At 39.7% G+C, this 27,117-nt stretch overlaps 1 protein-coding gene across 5 annotated transcripts in view; it reads left to right on the forward strand.

Moving 5' to 3' along the window:
- Positions 1-27,117, forward strand: part of MAST2 (microtubule associated serine/threonine kinase 2) — a 152,944-nt gene that overhangs the window by 13,077 nt on the left and 112,750 nt on the right. Inside the window, exon 1 of one of the 5 annotated variants that reach the window (XM_081868218.1) lies at positions 19,364-20,557. The exons of 3 other annotated variants lie outside the window; for them this stretch is intronic. In XM_081868218.1, the coding sequence (XP_081724344.1) occupies positions 20,519-20,557 (39 nt within the window). In that variant the 5' untranslated portion in view covers positions 19,364-20,518. Of the gene's footprint in view, positions 1-19,363; positions 20,558-27,117 lie in introns of those variants that run through there. One more of the 5 variants, XM_081868219.1, reaches the window with a different exon arrangement.

Below are 27,117 nucleotides of genomic sequence, written 5' to 3' on the forward strand. Positions count from 1 at the left end.
CTGAATTTCTTCCAACATAAAAGTTCCTTGACACCAAGTCGCCGCCTAGCTTCTCTGCGCGGAAGCTTTCTGCGCAGAGTGGGCGTCCCAAGAGGAGGTCCTGTGCTCTTCCCGCTGGCTTCACTGGAAGAGTCCTGGAGCCTTCCCTCCGAAGCTCCCTCAGCCTCCCCTTTCTCCCTGGCGTCACGTCTATTTCCTTCCCCAGCGGACGCTCCCCCTCTCTCCTTGCTGGTTCCCTCTCCAGCGTCATTTGGGAGCCTTACCACCACCCTTGGCTCCAATGGCAGTTCCCTGACAGGTCCAGATTTTTTTTGTCTTTTAATGAGTGTATAAATGCAAATAATTGTTTTACTACTTCATGTATATACTGCATTTTCTACAAATGTGTTGTATTCTAAGTGGTTCATGGAAAATAAAATGGCAACTTGAGTATCCAAAAGTAAAGAAACACACACAAGTATATATCTTTTTTAATATTTACTTTGACAGTTTTGGATTAAATGAAAAATAGGATTTAAATTGTTGATCTCCACTATTCATAGGGTGGATCCTCATGTTCTTATTCCAGAGGGTAGCATGTTAGCCTGCAGCAGCAAATATGAGAAAAAGTCTTCCAGTGTAAAGATTTACAAAGTTGTTCTTTAAGCTGTCACAATACACTTGCAAGATCTTGTTTAGTGATAAGACTGGGTGTAATCCAGCATTGTATGAGCAGGCTTCTACTTGCATAATGGGACTTAACCTTCCTCTTCTCGTCACTGCAGCCCCCCCATTCCCCCCACAGAAAGAAAAATCTGCTCCAAAGCAGAGTAGTAATAGAGGGCTACAGGGAAGGAGAAGAAAGTGAAGCCCCATTGTGCATGTAGAAGTCTGTTCTACTCTTGTATGCATAGCACAGGATACAATTCCTGCACATTTAATGCTTTTGAAAACAGGTTGAGTATAATTCTTATGAAACAGGTTGCGTACTCTCAGTTCTTTTAAAAACATTTTGCACCTATAGGCATTATTAAAATACATTTTAAAGTATGAACATGGCAATTCACCACAAGTTGTCTGAGCATTATGCTATGGTGCCATCTACTGGGGGAGATTTGCCAATTTAAAGTCCAAAGACTGAAGAACATCAATGTTTGTCATAGAATCACGGAATTGTAGAGTTGTAAGGGATTCTGAGGGTCATCTAGTCCAACCCCCTGCAGTACAGGAATCTCGGCTAGATACATGAGAGAGCCATGCAACCTCTGCTTAAAATCCTCCAAGGAAGGAGAGTCCACCACCTTTTGCAGGTGTCTGCTCCACTGTCAAACAGCTCTTCCTGTCAGAAAGAAAGAGGAAATGCAGTGGCGAAGGAGAGAAACATACTTTCACTTGCTAAGTTTATTTTAAAATTCTTCTTCCGTCCTTCTTAATGACTTGGGCTGATAAGCAGTTGAAAACTGGAATGCTTAAATTGCTTTTGGGTGGGCTGCCTGTTTTATTATTTCCTTATGTCTTCTAATACTTAATTTGAGTACATATGTGTTTTATTAGAACAGGCATCCCCAACCTTCGGCCCTCCAGATGTTTTGGACTACAATTCCCATAATCCCTGACCACTGGTCCTGTTAGCAAGGGATCATGGGAGTTGTAGGCCAAAAACATCAGGAGGGCCGCAGGTTGGGGATGCCTGTATTAGAAGCTGCCTTTAATAGTTTATTCTCAAAGTTCTTACAGTTTTTCTATTTTGTTCTGCTTATTATCAGTGTGAGCCTTGGACTGGCTCTGCTGGTGTGCCCACACAGCATCTCAGTCAGCAACAATGTCATTGGTGTTGTGGGAGAAGCAGTGTGGCACTAGCTGTCGCTGCTGAGTTGACCTTACTGTGAGGATGGTACAAAGGACAAAAGGTGGTCATGTATGTGCTGTATGAGGATGTTGTAGGTTACAGCCAGCATCTTGGCTTATGCCTGGAAAATAATAGGGAGGTGGCATAGCCTGTAGGGTATCGGTGGTGTGTGATCTCTCTATGATAAATTTTCACAAGGAAAATGTGAAAGCCGAAGCTTCCAGACAACTGAGGACAGTCCTATCCTTGAGATTCTGAAAGTGTGAATGACAGTCTAATTAAGTCTTGGTTGAATAGAAAGGATTCCATCACTTGCTTTGGGAGTCCTTTTCATTTTAATAAGGAATATTTTTCCTTCGTTGCAAATTATTTTTCCTGCCTTGTAAACTACCCTGTAGGCTTTTTGTTTTCTACTAAACTCTAACAAAGCAGCTGAAGGAAATAATGGTGTATCAGACCTAGTGTGCAGTCCACCACTGAACAGTGTTTGTCTTGGCCATGGTGGGGTGACTGCGGTCTGTACAAAATCCTCTGGCTTGTTCATTTTCCTTCTTTAATATTTCACTTGCATGCTTTTTTCACATGAAACCCTTAACATAATAAAGACCCATTTATTTCTCACCTATTTGAAATTGCAAAATTGCACGCATTCCACTTAACCAATGCCCTTAGCATCAGCTAAAACTGGCCACTTCACAAGCCAGGAACATAGCAACCACACAATTTGATTTTACAGTTTCCGTCACTCTTTTTTATAACATTTCAAAGCAAAAATGAAATCAAATTGCTTGGTTCCGGGAGGAAGAAACCGGTATGAAAGGCAACATTTGTTCCCTTTGTATATAATGGTGAGCTGTGGTAAGAAACAAACCTTGACTTACTGAGATCAAACAGCATTTGGTACATACTGCTCAAATCACACCTACCCTGCTTCTCCCATTTCTGAGTTAGGAGGAAACAAACCACAGCACTGGCTAAGTGTTACCTATGAACCAGTGCTTGTGGCTTGTTTCTCTCCTAACAAATCAGAAGCTAAAGCCAAGATTTTGAAATTGAGCAAGTTTTTCTGGTCATGTAAACATTGGCTTTGAGTTAGAGAGACGCTGGTTTTGATCACCTAGTTGGCAATCTGGGTTTCGGCTTTCTTAAATCACTAGGTTTTGAAGCAGCAAGACCTTTCATTAAAGAAAGTCACTTTCTCAGCATGGACAAACCTTGCAGCTTCTTCAATAGGTAACGTACAAGGTGATATTCCCCATTGCTTAATTTAAAATGAAGGTTATGTTGCTTTGAAAGTTTGATGGCTGTAACTACAAGCTCCCAAATACCTACAGTGATGGCTGTAACTACAAGCTCCCAAATACCTTCAGCTTCTCCTTCCACACTCCACTCCGTCCGTTTCTCTTAAGAAGTGCCAACTAGTGGTGGTGGAGAATTCACCCTCAATTCCATAGGTGGTGCTTTATGACCTCGACACAGATATCTTATTGACAGCTTTGTATGGATATATGTTTGTTGAGAATCAGAGTAGGTCACCTGAATTGCCAGGTGAAAATACCTCTGTTCTGTTGTACTTCTCTTCTGTTGAGATATAATACAGTAGAACCTCTACTCACGACCACAGTCCATTCCGCAGGCCCGTCCTTATGGCAAAACAGGTCGCTGGGAGAGGCACCATTGTGCTCAGGTACAGCTGTGATTGCCCACTTTTGCGCAGGTGCGAACGGCGGCAAACCCACCGGTTACTTCCGGGTTTGCCGTGGTCACAGCTTGAAATGTCCGCGAGTGGAGGTGGTTGTAAGTAGAGGTTCTACTGTAGAGGTTTCTTATATCATGTTGCCTGTCCTGTCCTGGCAAGAATAATTTTTTATATAGTGGGTTCTTTGACCTTCTCTTAGTACTTACCTGGTATTCCCAGATTATATAAGAATGTTGAAAGTTAATTGAAACTTCTATTAGTAAATCAATTGCTTCTCCTTCAAGAAGCTGTAAGAATTGAGAATGCTTGTCTTAGAGGCGCTTAAGGTGAGCTGTATTCCACACCATGTTAAGCATTTTCAGAGGGTGGTATGTGTTGGGAAAAGCACATCGTGACTCACCTAAATCGACTTACTGTGACTATAGTTCTTTGATACACAGTTAATTCTTTAAAAAGCAAAACTACAACCATCCTGGTTCAAAATTTTGTCCAGTTGTATCCCAGCATAGACAATAACCTGCTCCTTGATTGAAACTATCATGCAAAATGATGGTTAAGTATCTTTAGAGTTACTCTATGCATAGAGAACAAACACAATTGCAAAATATACAGCAGATAGTAGATGGTTCAGTATTAAAATTTTCATATTCTTCAGCATAGGGCAGTTGTTGCTATATGACAAAATAATTAAAATTAACTTACAATAAAATGCTGGCTATTAGTTATAATAAAACAGTCTCAGCAGACAGATTGTAAAGCTTGTACCCCAGATAGATAGATAGATAGATAGATAGATAGATAGATAGATAGATGGGGTGACAGACAATTTGAGGGAAACTGGATAGGGAGGCAGTATTCTCAACTCTATGTTACAGTTTTAAGGCACAAGTGGATCTCTGGTAGAAATATTTGAGCCAAATTGGCTGTTTTACAAGGACATCCTCAGCTCTTTGTGATGAGCAATGGTAATGGAAGGGTAATTATCTTGAGTACAAAAAAAGTAAATTACTCTTCAATGCCTTTTAGTACAAATGTTTAAAATGAATATACTTTAAGAGGCGATTCTGCACACAGTTATTTGTATGATGATAATTATAGGGAAGATAATTATGCACAGTAGCAGGCTATACCCAGAGTGTGGCAGTAGCTGATAGTTTATTATTCTGTGTTAACTAGTAAATAGCTCTGGAAGGAGTAGTAATTTGCAGGAGGCATCCACCTTGTATACACATGCAGAATGCATGTCCATTCGGTTGATTATTAAGCAGTTAGATTTGGTGAAAGATGTTATGTTGGCACACATTCCATTTAGCACAGTATTCATCACTGCCTTGTTTTGTGGTAGAAATGTTAACTTCTTTTGCAAAGAGTTGTTTAGTTTTAAATAAGCTTCTCTCATTTCTGGATGTCCTCAACAGCTAACACGAAATTTCTAAAAGAACTTGAATGCTTGCCATATATTTAGAAGCAAGTCAGGTTAGGGGCTACTCAACCAAATGTAAATGCATGGAACTTGCCTTATGATAATTGGTAGTCATCTACTGTCAGCTGGAATGATTGCAGTTCTCATTATCCTCAAATGCTGTGTTTTTTGTTTTTTTATCCAAGAGCTTGTTGAATTGATTTTGGCACGCAGACTCTGCTTTCTTTCTGACAGCAGCCCTATTGTGAGTGTAAAGTGAGAAACTGCTGGAGAGTGCTTGGCAAGCATGATTCTTATTATTCTAACTTGAAAGTATTTCATAAAGAAGGATTCAGAATGTTAGGTCAGTGGGTTGCAATCCGTCCCCTCAAAGGATGAGTATCTTGTGAGTCTGATTTCAGCTTGCTCTTTTTTTATATTGGAAGCTTTAATCTTTCGCCCTTGATGTCCTGTTGAACAGCTTTTTTAAAAGTGCCTATTCCACTCCTGACATTCTGGTTTGCTGTGTTAGAGAAATTCAATATTCTTTTTGCTATTCTGAAGAATTAATATGGAAACATCAGGAAGCACTTCGGAAACATCAGGAAGCACTTCGGAAAAGTTAAGGTCCCTCTTGACTCTTAAATTCCTTCTTTCTCTGAAACGAGTTCTAACTTATGTAAGTAATATAAAATGAACTGATTCTGCTTTGCTAGTTTCTGAGGCCTAATTCAAATTTTAGGACACTTGCCCTTGAACTCGTTGACCAAATATATGGACCAAATATCAGTTGGGGAATTTCGTTTTGGGTGTGCAACAGTGCTTTCCTATGCGTATTAGTGTTCACTGGGGCTTACTCACCTAGTAGGTGTATTTAAGATTGCAACCAAAAAATAAAAATAACTTTTGGAACTCAAAATTTATTAGTAGTTTTAGTGGACCTCAATAGATTTAGATTAGTATAACTCATTGTTGTGTTTAGTTCTGAAAAGTACAGTGGTACCTCGGGTTAAGTCCTTAATTCGTTCTGGAGGTCTGTTCTTAACCTGAAACTGTTCTTAACCTGAAGCACCACTTTAGCTAATGGGGCCTCCTGCTGCTGCCGTGCTGCCGGAGCACGATTTCTGGTCTCATCCTGAAGCAAATTTCTTAACCTGAAGCACTATTTCTGGGTTAGCGGAGTCTGTAGCCTGAAGTGTCTGTAACCTGAAGCGTCTGTAACCCGAGGTACCACTGTACAGTGATATTTTATTATTAAGTCACAATAGCCTTCTTCAAGCATCCATAGAATCAAAAACCTCCAAGGAAGGAGAGTTCACTACCTTCCAAGGGATGGTTGTGAGGATAAAAGCAATAGGTTTGGATTTCTTAGCCTGAGAGCACTTACTTCATTCAAAACATTCATACTCTGCACTTCATTTGGAAGGATTCCCAGAGCAGCTTACAGATTATTAAAAACAATACAGTTCCTTTCTCTCAGACTTACATCTGAACAGAAATGACACAAAAGGAAAAGGGGATGGGGAAGAAAGAGGGAAACATGGGCATCAAATTTTTAATGTTACAGTTTTTTTTATAATGATCAGCTTGTGGGCTGCTCATAGTTCCACTCCTTTCAAAAACAGGCTTTCGTGGTTCCGGAGAAATAGAACAGTGACCTTTAACCTTCCAGGAAATGGCTGTAATGCAGCCATACATGGCAGATCTTACAGAGCTGGGGTTTGACCTCCTTGGCCCAGAGGCGTAGGAAAGGGTTGGGGGCGATCCGCCCCAGGTGCCATCATGGAGCGGGGTGACAAATTATCAAGGGACAATTACTGCCCTACTAGGGCAGTTCATAAAAAACTTTTTTTTTTTTTGAAAACGCCTGCTCCAAAGGTCTTAACTTTACTACGTTAGGGATTATATAGCTATATATGAAATTGCATGCATATCAGTTAATATATTGACCCTCCTCCACGAAAATAGCTGTTTACTTGCCCGTTTTCCTATGTCGTGAAGGCTGAAATTTCAATTCAGTGGAGCAGGGTCAAAATTTATCTTTTCCCCCACCTCCAGGGAAAAACAGAAGATGGATGGCCATTGGTCAGGGACGGTCTAGTTGAGATTCCTGCAATGCCCCAGGGGTTTGGCTTGATGACCCTCAGGGGTCCCTTCCAACTCTACAATTCTCTGGTGCGGGCTTGTCCAGAGTTTTAAGTACAAGTTGAATGCAAGGGGTGCATAGCCCATCTTTATGCACTGTCTGCTTGGGAATAACTCACTGATCATGAGACTAGATTGCTGCTGTGCAGTCCTGTTTTTTAAATAAATGTTTTCCTTTTCAGATAATACAGAGCATGGTGAAATCACAATAAATAAAACCTCCCCTTCATTAGTTTCAAGCACTACTACAGGTTCCACATAACATCTGTACTGCATTGTTTACTGTGATAGCACCTGTACTTTGGAACTCCCCACCTATTGCAACAAAGCACATGCCTTTGCTAGACTGTTTTTGGGCACCTGCTAAAAGCATTCTTCTTGAGGCAAGCATACCTAGATGTTTGGGAAGTTGAAGTAATTTTAATCTTAATATTTTAGCTTTTGAATGTTTTAAAGTAGGATTGTTAATTTTTCCTGATTTTACTGCTGTGGTGTTTTTTTGTTTTTTGTTTGGGTAAACCGCTTTGCAGGTTTTTTGAAATAAATTTTGTTAAATACACAAACAATAAATATTGTATAAATAAAATAACACAAGCCAAAACACAATCCATTCTGTAGATTTAAGTAGCTGTCCATAGTCGCCTACTTGTTATCAGAGGCCCAGCATCCACATTCCTTTGTAAGAAAATATGAAATAACGTAAAACCATTTTTGCAGGCAAATAAAAAACAAAAAACAAAAAAACCCAATGTGTGTGTGTTGGGGGGGGGTATGACAATAAATTTTCCGCACCGGTTACCACCTGACCTTCCTACGCCTCTGTCTCTGCCTAGCTAGTCGCACTCTGTCAGATAGGCTCAAGAGAGCCCATTGCCAACATCAACCCCACCCCACCCCAAGCATATGTTGTGGTTTTTAAACACAGTTCCTGCCCTGTATTCCCTTTCCTATAGTGAGATGAAAATTTCTTGTCAGTGGAGCATTTTTTTGTTAAGATATCAAATGATGCAATTATAAATGAATACCCTTTTCACTAGAGCTGCAGCTGTGCAGTTGAATCCTGGGTCTTTACTTGGAAGTAAGTCCCACTCTATTTAATGGGGCATATTCCTAGGCAAGTGTGCATAAGATTGCAGCTTTAGTTGATTATGGTTGAATGCAGAATGAAAGCTAAATATATTCTCCCATTTTTGGTAGTATTTATTTTTTTCTGATGCTATAAAAATCTTTAAAAGCAGCTGTCCTTTCCCCCGCTGAAAAACATGCCTAAATACATTTCTGCTGAAATCTTTTATTCTTGTGCAAATTTAATCAGTACACTGATGTAGTCTTCAGTCCTTAGACAGGAGTAAGCATCTTTGAACTGTATAGTTTTACTTCTGAGTAAACATACATAGGATTGCAATAATTCTTTGATTATTTTTTTCTTAAATTGTAGTGCTAGTTTGCTGTGTTTAAGTATACCCTAGTATACAATCTGCAGGCCCAGCAATCCAGAATAAAAAGCCATTGTTTGAAGCGGGTTTGCAGACCATTATTTGATGTGATGTGTGAATTGACAGACCATAGTTATAACATTTGCTTAGCCTCCAGACTCCGAGTTGAGTATATGGAACAGAATGCTGTGAGAACTCTGCTTGGTATTTTCAGACCTCTTGAAAGTTGTTAAAGATTTAGCAAATGCTGCCAGTGCAGCCTATATACTACTTAAGGCTGCTGCCCTATACTTATACCAAAATCAGGGGGGCTTTCGTCTGAGTGGACATGTATAGGACTGCACTGTTAAGATATATTTATAGGTACAGTCATACCTCGGGTTACAGACGATTCAGGTAGTGGGCTTTCGGGTTGCGCACTGCGCCACACATGGAAGTACCAGAATGGGTTACTTCTGGGTTTCGGCTCTCACGCATGCGCAGAAGCACTAAATCACGCTTTGCGCAGAAGCGCCGAATCGCGACCCGCGTGTGTGCAGACGCGGTGCTGCGGGTTGCAAACGTGCCTCCCGCATGGATCATGTTCGCAACCCCAGCGTCCACTGTATTTAGTTATGCCTTAGGATCTCTGCCATTATTGAATAATGCTGAGCATTTTCAGCTAGCTCTTAAGATTAAAGATCAATATTAGCTGAAAATTGACAGCACTGCCAATCTGGTAATTACCTGACTACTTTTAACTTTCAGATTTTATTTTTTTCATGAAACTCTGCCAAGAAGCTTTCAAACGTATCCCCCCCCCCCGCCTCAGCAAAAAATAATCAGCTGCTTTACTTTAAGCTTCATGCTGAATAAATGTGGAATAAGGTCTGGCATATTCTTAAACAAATTAATATTTATAGCTTTACAGTGGTACCTCGGGTTAAGTACTTAATTCATTCCGGAGGTCCGTTCTTAACCTAAAACTGTTCTTAACCTGAAGCACCACTTTAGCTAATGGGGCCTCCCGCTGCCACTGTGCCGCCGGAGCACGATTTCTGTTCTCATCCTGAAGCAAAGTTCTTTTTTTAAATAAAAAAAATTATTGAATGATTTTATGTTACAAAAAACAATACAGCCATTCTACCACTAAATATACTTAAGAAATAAAAATTACATACATCAATATTTAGTTTATTTGTTATTTACCGTCGTATTTCCTCCCAAACATTGCATACAACACACATATGTGCAGACACCCACACACCCACACCTGCACAGAAAATGATAATAATGAAAGTAAATATTAAGCAAAGTTCTTAACCTGAAGCACTTTTTCTGGGTTAGCGGAATCTGTAACCTGAAGCGTATGTAACCTGAAGCGTATGTAACCTGAAGCGTATGTAACCTGAGGTACCGCTGTATTTTGTTTGGTCTTGACAGTTCTTGCTTCAAATATTTATCAAAATGGTTTTGAATTACACATTGCATTCAAAATGTGCAGGGAACAAAATGACAGGTTTCTTATATGTTTTGGAATAAATAAAATGGAACATACACTTTTTTTAAAAAAAAGTCAGTGCTGACTGAGTTCATTGCATGCAGTGACATCTCGGAATACCATTTTTTATCATTCAAGTAAGCCGCTATATGGACAATGTGTTCGATTCAATTTGTTCATGTTTGGTGTAGAAATGCACACAAAAAAACAACATGGGAAGATATAATAACTTAAAGAGGAATTCAGTGTTGTGGTCTTATGATTATTCTGTCAGTGCAAACATTTCTGCTTGCCAGATGAAACAATCTCTTCTCTCACCAGAGCTTATTTGGGTGGGGAGCTGGGATGGGGCGGGGGACAGCAGGACTTGTTGTGCTGACTGTGTTTAGTTGAATTCTTTTAGCTCCTTACATTGGATTCTAAAATTTTATATTTTTGCAGTGCTTGCAGAATTTTGGAATTGATTAGTGGACACAGAACATATTAGTACAACTCACAGTGTGAAGGACACATTGGCAGTTTGCAGTGAGCTGGAGGCCACAGTTCATTTGCATAAGTTATTAATGTAATTGGGAAAGTTACAGCATGCTGGGATTTGTCACAAATCCTCTCTTGCCAGCAGAATCTTTAAGACAGCTGGAGTGATCAAGTCCTTGTACTACTAGCTGCATATGTTTGACAAAGCCAGAATCAGTACCTATAAAGCAAAATGTTGATTTTAAATAATAAAAAAACCAATTTTATGAGTTGTAAGCATTTTCTTCAAGCTTCTCTGACTATAAATGTTGCTAAAGTTCTCTAAGGAAAAATATTAAATCTTGTTTTTTCATCACTTTGCAGGTAAATACTGCCCTACTGTACTGTTGGCACTTTGCAGCAATGTGTCACTGTGTAAATATTTTAATTTTGTAGCATATGTGCCTATACACAATGTCTAATTTTTAAATGGAAAAAAATGAAAATCTTTACCACAATACATCCCTTTGCTTTTCAAAATCCTCTGTAGACAGAATCATAAAGCTGTAATCAGAGCAGATGTACCAAATGATTGCATTTCCTGTTCAGTTGCCCTTTGAGTCTTAATTGATCATTTGGGAACCACTGCTTTTATTTTGATTTGATACACAACTTATAGTACTTAGGTCAGTGTAGAGCTTTGCCTGTCAGTTGTGAACATTTGTTGCCTGAATCCTTGGCAAACAGTCCTATCAGCAGGACTGTTTCTAACATAGGAACAAAGGTGTGTGTATAAGCATGTAGACATGTCACAAATTCCATGTTCTTTCTAACAGCTTATTTATTTATTTTACTTTTTCCTATCCCACCTAGTTTTCCAAAGAGACTCTAGGCTGCTAAGAAGCAGTAATGAAAACAGAATAAAACAAGCATAATCCCTAAAAAAACCCCTCTAGTATACACTCAGATTAATAAATTAACAATAACCAACCAGCTTAACAGTTCCAGCAGAAGAGAAATAACGTAGAACTGAGGCAGCAAAAATAACATTATTAACTGAAGGCTCTCCCCGCCCCCCCCCCCAAGCCAGGTCTTCACCAACTACCTGATGGACCCTTGTTGGCAAGGAATTCTGTAGGGTTGGTGTCACAGCAGAAAAGACACTACTCCTAGTTGGCACCAGCCTTTCCTCTTGAGGTCAAGGGATTTGAAGTAGGGCCCCAGATAACGATTGGAGTGTGCACAGAGGACATACAGGAAAAGGCAGCTCCTGTGCTGCCACGCCCAAGCCATTAAGGGCTTTAATGGATAGTACAAAAGCAGTCAGAGGAGGTACAACTGTGGAGGTGTACAGTGGGTGTGGACTGACTTTTGACCTGCTTGTAGCTGTGCTTGGGCTTTAGCTACATGTTACAGCAGGATGACAAACATGTTCGAATGAATGTGTAGGTTGTGCTGAATTCCTGTGAAGCAGGAGTATGATTTGAAACAGAGAATGGCGGGCTGCTGGAGCGGTTGCTGAACTCTTTCTTTCCACACCCAATCACTGTTCCTTCCCAACCTGTTCCTCCCCAGCCGTTTCCCCTTTTGAAGGAACTTCAAAAATGGGGGGGGGGGGACAGGACTGCTTTTGTGGGGAGGGCGGAAGTGGAGATGACATAATGCATTTGTTCAGCACTGTCAATTGTTCCTATCCCATTCCCCAGCTTTGTTGGATTTTCCAACACAGGGTCTTGTGCTTTTCTGTTTCATTTGCCTTTGAGATAGCTGTGATGTGACTTGCTGCTGCCTCAGCATGGATGTCTGCATATTTGGATGCCGACTATTGCTGTAGATGTTGATTCTAGGCAGTGAGAGTTGCAAAAGACGTGAGGTAATGTATTATTGGATAAGCAAGTTTCACTTTATAATAGAGCATAATAATATAAGAGCAGCCAAAGGCCTGGTTCAGCATCCTGAACCAATGTGGCCAACCACATGCCTGTGGGCAGCCGGCAGTAGCCCTCTTCCAACTTGTGTTCCCCAGCAACTGGTACTCAGAGGCATAGTGCTTCTGATGCTGCAGGTGCTGCCTTGGCCATCATGACTAGTAACCATTGATAGACTTATTGGATTTCATCTAATCTCATTTTAAAGCTGTCCAAGTTTGTTACCATCACCACATCTTGTGATAGCAGATTTCATAGTTTAATTGTGCACTGTGTGTAGAAGTGCCTTCCTTTTTCTGTCCTGAATCTTCCAACAATCAGCTTCATTGGATTGCTCCAAGCTCTCTAGTATCATGTTCTCCCCCTGCATTTCTAGACTAAAATCCCCATGTGTCCCAGACCCAAACCCACAATCAGTTTTGTTGTGTGTTTCTGCACCTGTTCAATCTATTATATAATATAATAGTCCTTCATTGCACATGCTTTTCCCCTTGCATCTCCAGTTAAAAGGATCTGGGCAAGCAGGATTGGGAAATGTTTCTCTTTCTGGGATCCTGGGGAGTTCCTCCAATCAATGTAGGTTTTAATGGACTTTGTGGATCATAGGTCGATCTTAATACAAATTTAATATGTTATAATCCTGAATGTTACAAATCTTCTTGAATCGGAATTCTCAGTTCTATGTAGAACAGCTTTTACATTTTGTGTGTCTGACCCTGATAAGATAGTGGCCTAATTGTAATAACATAACAGCCTGGCCATGTATGAATTTGTTTACAGCAAGGAGACACTTACATTTTTTCTTTAGGATGTTTTGGATCCATAGTAAGGAAAAACCAGCCTAAACACCTGTGATTTATTGATTTGCTTTACAGTACTAAATCTGTTCAATTACCATTCTACAAGCTGAAAAAATACCATTATCTAATTGGCTTTTGGTTAGGATGATGCTGATTTCTAGGTCAACGTAAAACACATGAGCATTTAAATTGGTGAGGAGCAGCTGTTCTAGAGTCCCTTTCCACATTGCCTAGCTTTAAGGATAAATATGTCACATTTTAAATTATGATAGGCTTGATAATTGAGCTTTACCTTGTTACATATACTGATGTGCAGTGCTTTGTCTGTGAGACAGATTGTTCTATCATGGTAGCAGAAATATCTATATAGACATTGATTTGATTTTTCTAGACCATTTGGCTCTAAGATGTTAATCAGAGTGGAAAGGAATGAGACTCTTGAAAGTAGAATGTGCGTTTAACAATATGTTTTTTAAGTTCTTAAACACACCTGTAGTAGTATTAAATATGTTTCTAATCATATACTGTTAAAAATATTAATGCAAAAATATTGTTCTTAATAGCTCCAAAAAGAACATTCAGGTACTTAATAGCTGTACCATCTCTTGGCTGCAGAGAAGGAATTCTGTGGATTGAACCCTACTTGTTTTAATTAGCACATTTTGCTACCTGCCAGTTATAGGTACCCTCAGGTGCCTTTTCACTTGCTACATCATTTGTCTATCTGCTGTTGCTTATTATTGATCTCTAACTCCCATCATTTATAAATTTTAAGCAGTGAATGTTACAAAGCATCTTTTTCAGTCTTTCTTCCTTTTGTTAGGAAGATGAGAGTATTTCCTTCAGTCACTTAATATCTTATTCTATGTTTGTGTAACAAACTTCTGTTTTGTTTTACTTTATTATTATTATTCTGCATATTAATAACCACAGTCTGTATATAAACATAACCAGTGTGTGTGTGTGTGTGTGTGTGTGTGTGTGTGTGTGTGTGTGTATATATATGTGTGTGTGTGTGTGTGTGTGTGCTGTTTGCTTACAATAGTAGTTGTATTTTATGTATTATTTATTCTCACGTATATATTCTTCCCTTCACCACATGGTCCCAGGGTGTGGTACATATAAAATAATACAACCTAAAATGCAACATGTAAGGTCCTTAAAATAAAAAAGAGTAGGCACACGAGTTACAGTACGTAGTTTGTTTACCTGGGAGGAAATAGAGGTGTCGAAACAAGGCCTAAGGCTGCTGCTGGAGAAAAGAGAAAATTGTAATTTTATTTAGTTAAAGAATTTTACTCCGCTGGAAAGGGTTTCAAGCATAGGCTATACATATGAGAGTCCCTGCGCTCAGGTTTACTGTCTGAGAAAAATACAACACAAAAGAAAAAAGGACTTTGTAGGGAGGAGACAAAAAACAAACCCAGGCCCTAGTTACAAAGTTGAGCTATTGTAAACACAATGAAGGAGTTTGGATTCTTCTCCCTCTAGTATTCAGTGATGGTAGCTGGGGGGAGGGGCTCTTGCATGAAGCTGTATCCATGCATGATGGAGGTTGCCTGACCCCTGCTTCTCTGCAACCATCCTCCCGGACGATTTCAGTGCTTCCACACTTTGTGTTAAAGCAGCAACTGTTATTAATGGACTTCATTTTAGGGTAGGGAGGGTGATCACAAATAGTAGATTGCAAGCTTGGCTGAAGAGTTCTTTTCTATGAGCTATGGGGCAAAGTTGCATTGAATACAGATCTTTAATTTGCTAGTAGAAACTGAATAAATTGTTTGTGGGTTACCTAGATCAGAAGCTCAGGCTACGGAAGGAGCGTGTCCATGAAATACTCTGGACATTTTTTTCACATGGGCATGTTTGATTTTGTGTCCATGCAGATACAAAGCAACTTGAGTTGTTGGCCGCTGCCTACTGATTTGGGAAACATTTGTTGATATTAAAGTCTAGGTAAAGACCGAGGCGTTACCTCCAGAACCTAAACAAAGTTGATTTTCTTCAAACAAACTATATTCAGCATTAACCACAGTGTCTCAGTTTGGGAAACACACAAACTGTATTGATGCAAAGATTTCCAGACTCTTGGCAACATGAGGGAGGAGCACGAGAATCTACTCTAAGACACCATATTTACTTGAATCTAATGCTCACCTTTTTTGGCCAAATTGCAAAAATTAAGGTGCGCATTAGATTTGATGGTGCATTACTCGAGTAAATATGGTACATTTGGTCTCAGAGGCCTGCCTCCATTATACTCTCTGGAGCAAGAGCTCTTGTTGCAAAAGTTCCCTCTCTGGTTGCAATAAGTGTCTGATCCTGAGGCCAGCTGAAGTGATATTGAGCTAGAATGGGAGAAAGGAATCTGTGTCTGCTAGTCACTAGGTAACAAATCTATGGCAAAGTGAAAGTTTTTATTGAAGTTACAGGTAGGTAGCCGTGTTGGTGTGCCATAGTCAAAGTGTGCATGCACACGGAAGCTCATACCAATGACAAACTTAGCTGGTCTCTAGGGTGCTACTGGAAGGATTTTTTTATTTTGTTTTTAATTGAAGAACTTCAGAGATGGAGAGAATGGGTTCTGGGAGAAAGACGCATGGATGGTGTTGCCAGCCTTCTTGACCAGTATCTGTGCTTTTGACAGTTGTGTGGCAGATAACCAGAGTAGCAGCCCTGGTGGTTCCCATGGCTCCATCTTGATCCTGGATATGCCTTCATAAATGTAATGAAGTTTGTAGAGTTGTAGGAGGCTATCTGGAGCCAAGTAGGTTGGTAATGCCACAGGGGAACAGCTAGGAGCACTTTGATTACTGTTGCTGTTCATGCTGTGAGCCTCTCTTGTGGTCATTTTAAAGAACTGGGCACGTGGAAGGTCCTGTACACTTGTTGAAGAGTTGTCTGTGGAAAGCAAAAACACATAGTAATAGTACTGTATGAGAATTTTTACATTCACATTGGCTCAAAATGTATGTTTTGTTTAGGATAGGATAGAATAGATTTTGGTCTACCCTAGGGAATATCCTCTTGTTAGCAGGGATATATAGGCAACTATAATGTAGCAGTTTAGGGGCCTTGGCTGATACAGGGTTGTATCCAACTAAGTTCTACTCAGAATAAACCCATTGAAATTAATGGACCCGAGAGAATAATGCCCATTAGGTTTAATGGGTCTACTCTGAGTAGGACTAGCACTGGATACAACCCATAATCTGTACTATAAAGCCTGTTGATCAATGCATAAGACGTATGTAAAGAAAAAGGAAGTGACTAGAGGAAACCTTACATTTCTAACCCTGTGCTCTGAATAAATGAGAATTAGTGATTTTGTGAAAACTTCTGTTTAACTTTTATGCTTGCTTTATATCAGCACATGGCTAGTTGAAAAATATTGTCTTCCATATTTTGTTTTTAGAGGCTGTGCACTGCAGACCCTCTTGACATTTGAAGCTTGTAGACAGGGTAATAGCTTTGATGGCTGCAGTTTCTTCAGCCAGAAGTAAGAAAAAACATTGACTTGGGATAGTATTGGAACATAGAGTGCAGTTTCAGCTGCAGCTTTGCCATTTACTAAAAGCCTTGTGAGCCATTTTGATAGTGCTCGGAAATTATGGAACCTTAAGTCTTCAAGTGGCTCATCTTTAGGAGTAGAAAGTAGATAACATTGATATATTTGTTCTCTGCAGCACTATGCTGTTGTCTTTTTGTATTCTGGCAAAGTACCCCCCCCTCTGTAAAATAGTTTTGACTAGTTTTTGCAATACAAGCTATCTAGTACTAAGAAATCTATATTGGTTAGCTAAGAAAATTAGAGGTTTTCATTATGAGATACCACTTTTCTTTGCAGAGTCGTATATATATATTTCTCATGTACTGGCTTTTCAAAGTGTAACTAGCAAGGAAACTGAATTTGTGAGGAATGCCCTTGTGTTTGAGACCAATACATACCAAGCAAGGTCATATTTCTGACTACGTCTTCTTATAACATACATTAAAATAGATGCAGTGAAAATAAAGTTTGGGTTAAAAGAGAGAATTCTCCCTACCCTCCCTACCCTGAATCAATACAGCATGAAAATATTAAACTTCACAGATGGATCTTGGTTTGGATCTAGAAAAGTATGAGCAGACCTTAGTTTCCTGTTTTCCCCCTTCTGCTGCACCCCCCCCAAACCTTCACTAAGGGTTGAGGTCACTTTGGAATGCATATAGCAGGGGTCAGCAAACTTTTTCAGCAGGGGGCCTCAGACCTTGTGGGGGGCTGGACTATATTATTTTTTTGGGGGGGATGAACGAATTCCTATGCCCCACAAATAACCCAGAGATGCATTTTAAATAAAAGGACACATTCTGCTCATGTAAAAACACGCTGATTCCCGGACCATCCATGGGCCAGATTGAGAAGGCAATTGGGCCGCATCCGGCCCCCGGGCCTTAGTTTGCCTACCCATGGCATATAGCATAGGGACTGAAGTGGGAGCTGGGAACTGGCACAAGTGGACAGGGCATTAAGCATGATTGAAAGTGCCTTCTGCTGGCTTATAGAACCTCCTGAATTCTAACTCGTGTGTGTGTGTGTGTGTGTGTGTGTGTGTGTGTGTACTGTTCAACAATGTCAATTGAAGGTTGTCTGATTAATATAAACTTACTGTCACCAGAAGTTGGAAATAAATCCTTTGGGAGTTGAATCTACAAGGTGCTGATGGAGGATGTCTTTTATGTTGATCTAATTATGTATGGTCTTTTTAATGGTGTGCCCAAAAAAGCTCTAAGTTGGTTGGACGTAAATGTTAAGTTGGGCAAGCTGCGTGCACCAATCTTTGCCAAACTGGTGTTCTCTGAAAGTTTCGAATGACAGTAATCCAAAACATCTTGTGAGTACCAGGTTGGTTGAATGCTTCTCTACGTGATGCACTTTCCAGGCTTGATTTCTGTGACAAAGTACTATGAGATAGATTTCTGCAGATATTCTAGGATGCGGGAAAAAATTAATACATGTAGCTATGGCAAATACGGGAGAAAGATTGGACATTAGGTTTTGAAGCTGGAATATGTCATCTAGAAACATTTAAAATATACCTGTATGCTGCATCGTTGGCAGGTGACACTGATTTAATATTTTACTGACATTTGGTTTGTCAAAGTACATGTGGCCATCGATTTACTCCTCTAAAAATAACCAGAGCCGTATGGTTTGTTTTGCAATTGATTTTTCTCCACTGAAAATTCATATCCGATAGTAAGAAAAGCTTCAAGGAATTGTTAAACACATCTTGTTTTTCCTCATATATATATGTGTGTGTGTGTGAGAGAGAGAGAGAGAGAGAAAGAGAGAGAAAATGAGAAAAATATAAAAGTTCATGCTGTGGTTTCTGAAAGCAGTCATGCACTGCCAGCAGGCACTTACTTAAAACAATGTTATACTCTGTTACTTAGTACTGTACACGTAGAGCAAAGCTAACTGCTGCTTCTATTATGTGCTTCTTTTGGGGGCTAGAGGATGCTGTTGCTTTAAAATCAAGGACTGACAAGAGTTGTTTTCTGCAGCACACTGGTTCTGCTTTGTATAGTGCTTTATGCAAATAAGCCGCCTGATCAGTCTGCTTGCAGTTAGTTGCTCTGTTGGGTGGCTCACAAAGAATCAGTAGACCTAATTCAGCATTCAGTTGTTTAAAACGGCAGATGGAAGGAAAGGATGGTGAGCTGTGGATTTGTTAACACCTTGCAAAAAAGACTACAGTGATTCCACTGAGGATCAGAATGTTGCTAGTGAATGGATCTGGGCATTATTTGTGCTTAGGTCACTTTATAATGGCATGGTTAGCTTGTGTGACTACAGTCACAAAGAAGCTGGTGAAAATATGTATATATCCACCCTCTTTCAGAGCCAGAAAATTATATCTGACTGAGACACTCGTTGGTAGCAGCTGTCCTTGCAGGAACAGGAGCTTTTTGAGGAGCTGTTAGTAATAGGCTGAAGTCTGGGTTTTTGTTGCCGTTATTACACTTTTAATAAGTGGAATGACTTGATGAATATCTTGTAAAGTACAGGATTTATGTGATATCTGTGTAAGTGATTCAGAAAGGAAAGTTGGTTGATAGCTTTTTGTTGTGTGTGCTGATCAGAAGGTGGGATCTGTTGCCTGAAAACACTTTCTAAGATTACTGTACTTTTTTTTTTTTTTAGATTGCTTCTTTCACAATATTTCCTTTGTTTGCAACTTTGCTTGTCAAGGCCTCTATAAAGCAAGCTGAGGAAGTTCGGTTCACTTTATATTCTGCCTTGTGTCTTAGAAGTTTTTCTTTGAAGTTCTCTTCTGTTTATCGTATTTTTGCTGCTTTTTCTTAATATCTTTGGATTTTAAAATGAGATTTTAGGGTCACATGTAGGAGGAAACATTTTGGACTTTGTGTTGAAGAGGTGCATTTTGAAAACAACTATATCATGGGGTTGGAAGATACCATAATACGGAGTACAGAACATCTATAAGAAATAATGCATGTGCCACTTCCCTCTGGGATATAAAATGGAAGAGCTTATTTAGGACCGCTCTGTCAGTGATGAAAGCAGTGCCAATGAATGAATTCTTACGCATTCAAAACACGTGTTTCGGATTGGAACTACATAAAAGGAGAAGTTAGCTCTCAGCACAGAACTAAAAGAAGGAAAATCATGTCTACTACGTTCAAGGAAGAAGGAGCCCAGCGTACTTGAGACATCAGAAACAAAAGAATATGCTACTGTATTTGAAGACTCTGACATTTGCTTTGTCTGTATAGAGGATAAAGGAATTTTACATGTTCAACATAATGAAATCCCTGTGTGAATGTGGGATTTTTACATTCATTTGACTAACCGAAGATGTTTTAAAAATGAATGAATTGGGGCACTGCTTTTTCAAGGAAACAGGATTTGGATTTTCAAAGCTTATTGTACTCTCAAGATAAATGCAGCTGTTGTAGTTTGCTCTGCTTGTGCAGGAGATCAGTTTGACCAAAGTAAGGAGAAAATATGAATTGATTGCTTTTGGCATATTGTTTGTGCTTGCATTCCTAGGTGTTTAACCTGTACACACATGTGTGAGAGAGCAAAAACATCTCCATACTGGAACCTAGATTCTCAATAGACTTGAATATGTTATGACAGTGTCAATAAGGAAGCAGATTAAAGTGTGTGTATATAAGTGATCGGAGGCACTGACTGTTACTCTTCATGATAGAGGAAGCTAATTTTTCTTTATATGCAAAGAAGAAATATTGAAAATAAGAGAGAAAACAGCACAAGTGAGGAACAGGAGAGTATTGAAAGATTTTGATAACCTAGAGTTGCTGAGAGTTGAAAATATGGATGATTCGAGCATTCTACGAAGGAGGGGGTTACAGGTAAGAAACAAATCTAATTAGTAATTCCCTGCTAGGGTGAGTTTAAAATGCTGTGAAAATTATAGAACTGTCATTCTGCTGTAGAAAAAGAATACAATAAGGCTGTAGCTGCATTTGGAGCTCAGTTATTTTAATGACAACGTTCTAAATAGAATTCTGTTACAGGGTTTTGAAAATGATTTTTGAAGCTGCATTAAAATTCTTGATTTCATGCAGTCCAATGGTGTTTGATTTTAAAGAGAATCAACTTTCCAAAGCTGTATGAAAAATGTATGAAGTCACCCGTTGGCATTGGGGAATATACTTAAATGCTTATGAGCAAAAGCATTTTAGATTCATAAATTAGTATTGTGGAAAGCACATCTCAAGGTTTTCTGATGAAATGACTTATTTGCAGTTTTAGGTATTTCACTAGATCATTTGGGATAAATAGCCTTAGAGCCTTTCTGTCTTAATGAGACAAGACTGACTTTTCTGCACATTTACCTGCGAGTGAGCCCCACTGACCTCTGAATAGTCAAGCGTAGGAGTGTACTGTTAATTGGTGTCAAGTTAAAAATATGGAATTAGAGTGAGCCCCCACTTGATTGTGTGGAAATGTAACATTTCTAGAGAAACTTCTGTTTGAAATTGAACACTAGTTAGGGTAAGCCCAGTAAATAGCAATATAGATTTGGAAACATCTCTTGTCTATAAGCAAGAGCTTATAAATTATATAAGATATATTCTAAAATAGATAGTTTTAGATAATAAAAATATATTAAAGCATGACTTTACTTTGTGTTGCCCCACATTTAGTGATATTTGGAGCCAGATCTCATCTGTGAAGAATTTGCCTGAGTGGTATTACTGGGTATTGCTCAATATTTCTACAGTTTTATCCGGAACAAACAGCACCGGAACAATGTAGCAAACTCAAATTTCATGCTTGTCTTTTGAAATGTTGTTTTTGCTCAAAACAAAACCCACTTTCAAATAGATTGTGTTGATGGATGGTAATCCATAGAATCTTAACATTATTCAACACAATAGCACATAGTTCTGCTTACAGATTTCTGAAGGCCAGAGAAGTATTTTAACACACGTTAAATTTACTGCTTATGTACTGAACAAACCTTTCTGTTGGCATGTGATACGAGTAAGCACAGGCTTGACGTAAAGGTTGCAGCTGGACATAGAATGAAATCTTATAACTTTTGGATTAAATGCCATGGTTTATTTAAAACATTTCTACTGCTAGTTCTGGGCACAAGGAATGCTAAGTGTATTTATCTGGACTGCCATAGTACTCGTATCTAAAGACTAGGCTTCTTAATTTTTTCCTGATTGTCTGTGCATTCTCCATTTACGTTGTTTTAAATCAACTATGTTTAATTATCATTATGCTCATTCAGATTATCCAAGTGCTTAGGGTGTCTGTTGGGTAATTTGAATAAACCATGGCTTTAAAATATTTCTTAAATATTAGTCATTAGTTCAATTCAGTACAAATTCCTCAGTCTTTTTGTGTGTGCTTGGGTTGCTGCAGATGTAAGGTAGTCTTTAAATGGCAGTTAAAGAATCAGATCAGGGTTAGGGGACTGCAGCCTCATCATAACCCTCTACATACTTACCTAGAAGTAAGCCCTATTGAATTCAGTTGGACTTATTTCTGAATAAACATGCATAGGATTGTAGTTTATGACTTGCTTTGTCATAGGCCTTAATAGCTAAAACTAGCCCAGGGTGGAATTCAGTGTCACACCATGATGAACAAGCATTGCAGTTTGCTGGAAGGAATGGTTCCTGCTATCCTCCTCTCTGTGTGCTGCTCTGCGGGTTCCTTGACCCCCTCCCTGAGCCAATTTTGGGGGGCATGGGAGGAGAGAAGGGGAAGCCCTGTTGTGCAAGTGGAAGTCTTGCACAGGGCTTCTGCTGATGGAGCTGGTTAGGTGAATCCCACCCAGTTGTTGTTGTTTTTGTTTAATCCAGCATTTTAATAGCTGCTAGAAGGGTTGTGGTATAGCAAGTCTGTTATGTTTATTTCAGTGCTAGTTAAGGAGAATATATAGCTTGGAAAGAAACTTTTGTTAAACAGGGTTTGAGGATGCCCAATAGAAGGGAAAAGTGGGAGAGAGGAAAATATCACGTAGCAGAGCAGTGCTGTGGGGGAGAATATAGGTTTGTTGCTCTGTACCATGTACTTTAAATTTACTTTAAATACTTTACTCTAAATACTTTAAAATTTAATCAGGTAATGCAAATACTTTCTGAATATGGGGTACCAGTGAGAGTGTTTTAGTTCTAGCAGAGGCTTCAGACCAATGCAGTCATGGAAAAGAGGAACTTGTTCTGGTCATTAGTAATGTCATAGGTCCAAAATTGTTTTTTTAACGTACTTGATTCATTGAAACAATTTCCCCTTCTGCCATTATAGGGGTTATCTATATCAAGGATGTGGCATTTAATTCAGGCAATTCAACCATTTTGGATTGCTAAGAGCGAATATGTCTGTGCTTGAGATGGGTACTGTACTTAAAGGTGCTGAAGCAGAAAATACAAATTGTTTCTTTTGATTCTTTTTAATTTTTCCTGCCTCTAAGTAAAGAGATAGTTTTTTCCAAGTGGGAAAGAAGCCTCCAAAGTTAATAATCTGCCTCATTCAATTTGACTCAACTTTGAGAGTGATGACCTTCATACTTTGTGGACAGATAATTCTAGGGGGCAGAATGCTAACCCAAATTTCCTGTTACCTCTCCCTGTATCCTTGAAACATACAGTTAAAAACAAATGCAGCCTGGATGCACTTAGTCAGCTTTTTTCTCCTTCTTTTACATGGAGTGAGTAGTACCAATTAAAGTCTCTTGATTTTTAGGCCCTAAATACCCTGGGGATCAGGCACATCCACACTTTCTTTCCCCCCCGGTTACTATAGTTTATGAATTATTAAAATGCAAATTCTGCCCTTCCAAGCTTGGCATATCCAGCCCTGCTGTGGTGCATGGGCAGCAAGCCTTGAGCTGGCAAAGTGATTGGGTCAGGATTGAGCCCAGTGCTGTCACGAGACTGTAGTGGGTCCAGCTTAGGTTCCAACAGATTATGGGTCAGCTCAAACAGAAGGGGAAGCTTTGCACTGGTGTCCTTTAACATGTGATGGCCAGCAGGAGACTGAAGGAGGCTGATGGAAATCTGAATTGTTCTGCCACTTCTGCATTATTGTTTGAAATTGTGGGTTTTCTTGACCCACTGCAAAAATTAAAATGTTTCCTAGTCACAAGTGCAATTGCACATAAGGCTAAACTGTTGTATTAGGGCTTGCCTGCTCCCCAAGGGGGGAGCAGCGATAAGGAGAGCAAAAGCTTTCATTTCCATTTTTAACTAGCTTCAGTTGAGTGTTATGTCTGAACTGGGACAAACTGTGGTTTAGTCTTCATTATGGTTGATTGAAACAAGCCAATTAAGATATAGTTAATGCTTTTGACATAAAACTAAACTGTGGTTAATTGAAAATGGAAACAACATCTTCTAATCTCTCTCTTGTAGCTGTGTCAAAGGAGAGGGGAACTCACGAGACTAAGTAGTGGCACTATAAACCATAGTTCACCATTATATCCAAATGCCATTGACTGTATATAGAGAAACCCTATCAAGCCTCAGGTTCATGGACTCTTGACTCATCCTTCTTCACAGTCACAAGGAGGAATTCAGAAACTATTGCTTCCAATTTCCATTAGCTATATTTTAATGTGTTGCCTGAAGCTTTAACAGTACAGTGGTACCTCTGATTATGAACGCTTCTGGTTACGAACGCTTCGGGTTATAAGCTCTGCTAACCCAGAAGTAGCTCCCCCTGGTTGCGAACTTTGCCCCAGGATGCGAACGGAAATTGCGCGCCAGGGGCCCCATTAGCAAAAGCGCGCCTCAGGATAAGAACGGTTTTAGCTTAAGAACGGACCTCCGGACTGAATTAAGTTTGTAACCAGAGGTACCACTGTAGTTAATCTTAGCCGTTTTAAATAACAAAACACACACACACAAAAACAAGCTGCCTTTATAAATCATGGTTTGAAGCTGACTTGTTTCAGTCAAACTATATAAACTGCAGTTATTCTATACTGGAAGTGAAAGCTTCTAAATTTATTGTGACTGCTCCAGAGGAGAAGACAAAGAGATGGGCAATGAGCAACTTCAAGGCCTGCTATTGCACATTATTATTGTGCTAAATGATGAGTAATGTCTACTATTAAACATGTGCACAGGAGGAATATTGGAGACTGGGCAAAATTTGCGAAAATCACCTTTACAAGACATTTCACACATGGATTGGGATTACTGAGATATGGATGCTTGTAAGAGTGTGACGGTAATCATTCAAGTTGATTTTAAGATTTCTGTTTTATTTTGTTCTTTTAATCAGCTAGTTTCTTCTAAATACAGCCTGTCAAGTTTTTAGGTACTCCCAAGTTCCATGCATTTAGATTTTATTTATTTACTGTTTATAATATTTAAGTAGTTTTCTACTGACAAGTTAGAGGAAGAATAATGTGAGTAGGAAATCAGTGAAAGCCTTCTGTGAAGGATTTCTCTGATGACCACCTGATTTATCCAGTCCTTTAAATTGCATTTTAAAGTAATACTGTGCACTTGCTTTGTTGCTCTTGATTTGCGTAGATTGTGTTTAAAAAGCAAAACCTATTAGGAAAAGTCTTTATTAGTGTTTTGCTGATGCGGAAAATAAGTTGAGTAAACTAATGTTTACTTTTATTCTCTGTCCTTTCATCTGCACCATATTGTATCAATGTTATGGGCTTGGTTATTTTACTCCCAGTTTGGTGGTGGTAAATAGTCAACAGGGTCCTTGGTAGCCTCTGTTGGTTCTGCCAAATAATAATTGCTTGAATCCTTGTGGCCGTTAGAGAAATAGGATATATCACTTCTATTAATATCACCCCAGATGCAGCCATGTCTGTGCCAGAAATCCCTAGTCTATAGCAGAACCAGTTTTCCCTCTTGGCAGCATAATATGCTGCCAGCATGCTACAAAGCTGACTTTTTCTAATTTGCTCTGCTATCCATCTTCGCTATGTAAGAAATCTCACTTGTCACTTTAATGAGAGAGAGCATCTCGCAGGAAGGCAGCATGCATTTTGCTTAGCAAAACTGATGCCTAGAGGCAGAAATTGGTTATCAACCTTGTTGTTGTCAACCCTGCTTATTATTTTAAAAGGACTGAAGAGATCAGAATGTTACATGATACTCCCTTTTTTATGTGTGTCTGGTAAGGAATGGAATGGTCTACCTACTCAGATCCTCTGCTTCAAGGTGTGGTTTACTAGCCACAACCTTTTTTTGCAGGTGTTTATCCGTTGTCTTACACATCTTAAATGACACATTCATAGTCTCCCTAGCTTATTTTCAGAAGGGACTCATTCCCAATGTTCTAGCCTCCCACAGCATTTTTCTGTGTTAGGTATATTGGTGATGCTGACACCCCCAATTCAAATGGGAATTTTGCTAATTCCTGTCTTGATTGATGCCGGAAGCAGACTAACAGGATTAGTACAGATGGCATAGCAACATCAGTATAGGTGGCATAGCAACTGTAGTGTGAAAACAGGTCTTGGTTAATAGTTAATATTTCTTCTGTCAGATAGTTCTTATTCCAAATCCCACCCCAACTTCAGTATTTTCCTTGTTAAATACCATTGCAGAGGCTTTAATGGATGTGCTGGATCCAGTTTGTTTACTGGAGGGGTGTGTGTGTTTGTGTGTGTCACAGGCCCTGGTACTGTGCTTGACTGGAGTTGACACAACATAATAGATTGTAAAACTGCCCCCTTTGCACCATGTCCTGCAGGAATCCAAATGCATCAGAGCATCAGCCACAGTACCTCTGTATTGGAGTGTGGTGTTTGTCTCTTCTTTCAACTTGTTTGCAGTGACCAGTGTGGTGTAGTAGTTAGTGTTAGAATAGGACCTGGGAGACCAGTGTTCAGATTCCCACACAGCCATGAAGCTCACTATGTGACCTCAGGCCAGTCGCCATCTCTCAGTCTAACCTACCTCACAGGCTTATGGTGAGAATAATACACAGAGGAAGAGAACCATGTAAGCCAGTGGTTTTCAACCAGTGTGCCGTGGCACCTTGGGGTGCCCTGAATGATGGCCAGGGCTGCCGCTGGCAACACTGGCCTCTGTCCCTCTTTCCTTCCCTCCCATCCTCTGATGCCCTCTCACATCTCTTCCTCCCCCCCAAAGCTTGAACAGCTGTGTGTTGCAGCAACCCTGGCTATAATCTCACCAGGCAAATGGAACTGACCAGGGGGTGCTTCCCAGGCCCCTGTGGGGCAGTGGGAGGAAGCACCTTTCTTTGGGGTAGGAGGGGCAGTTTAGAGACCAGGGGACTCCCAAGGAGAGTGGAGAAGAGAAGAGAGGAGGCTGAAGGAACACTCCACAAGGGAGGGGGCTCGAAAAGGGGTGAGGGGCTACCAGCTCTGCAGGCAAGGGGTGCTGCAAAAAGAATGTAGTTGGTCAAGGGAGCTGTGGTTGAAAACCTCTGATGTAAGCGACTTCAAGCTTCT

Source organism: Podarcis erhardii (genome assembly GCF_964252035.2).
Source record: "Podarcis erhardii genome assembly, chromosome: 6".
In the NCBI taxonomy this organism is placed as follows: domain Eukaryota; kingdom Metazoa; phylum Chordata; class Lepidosauria; order Squamata; family Lacertidae; genus Podarcis; species Podarcis erhardii.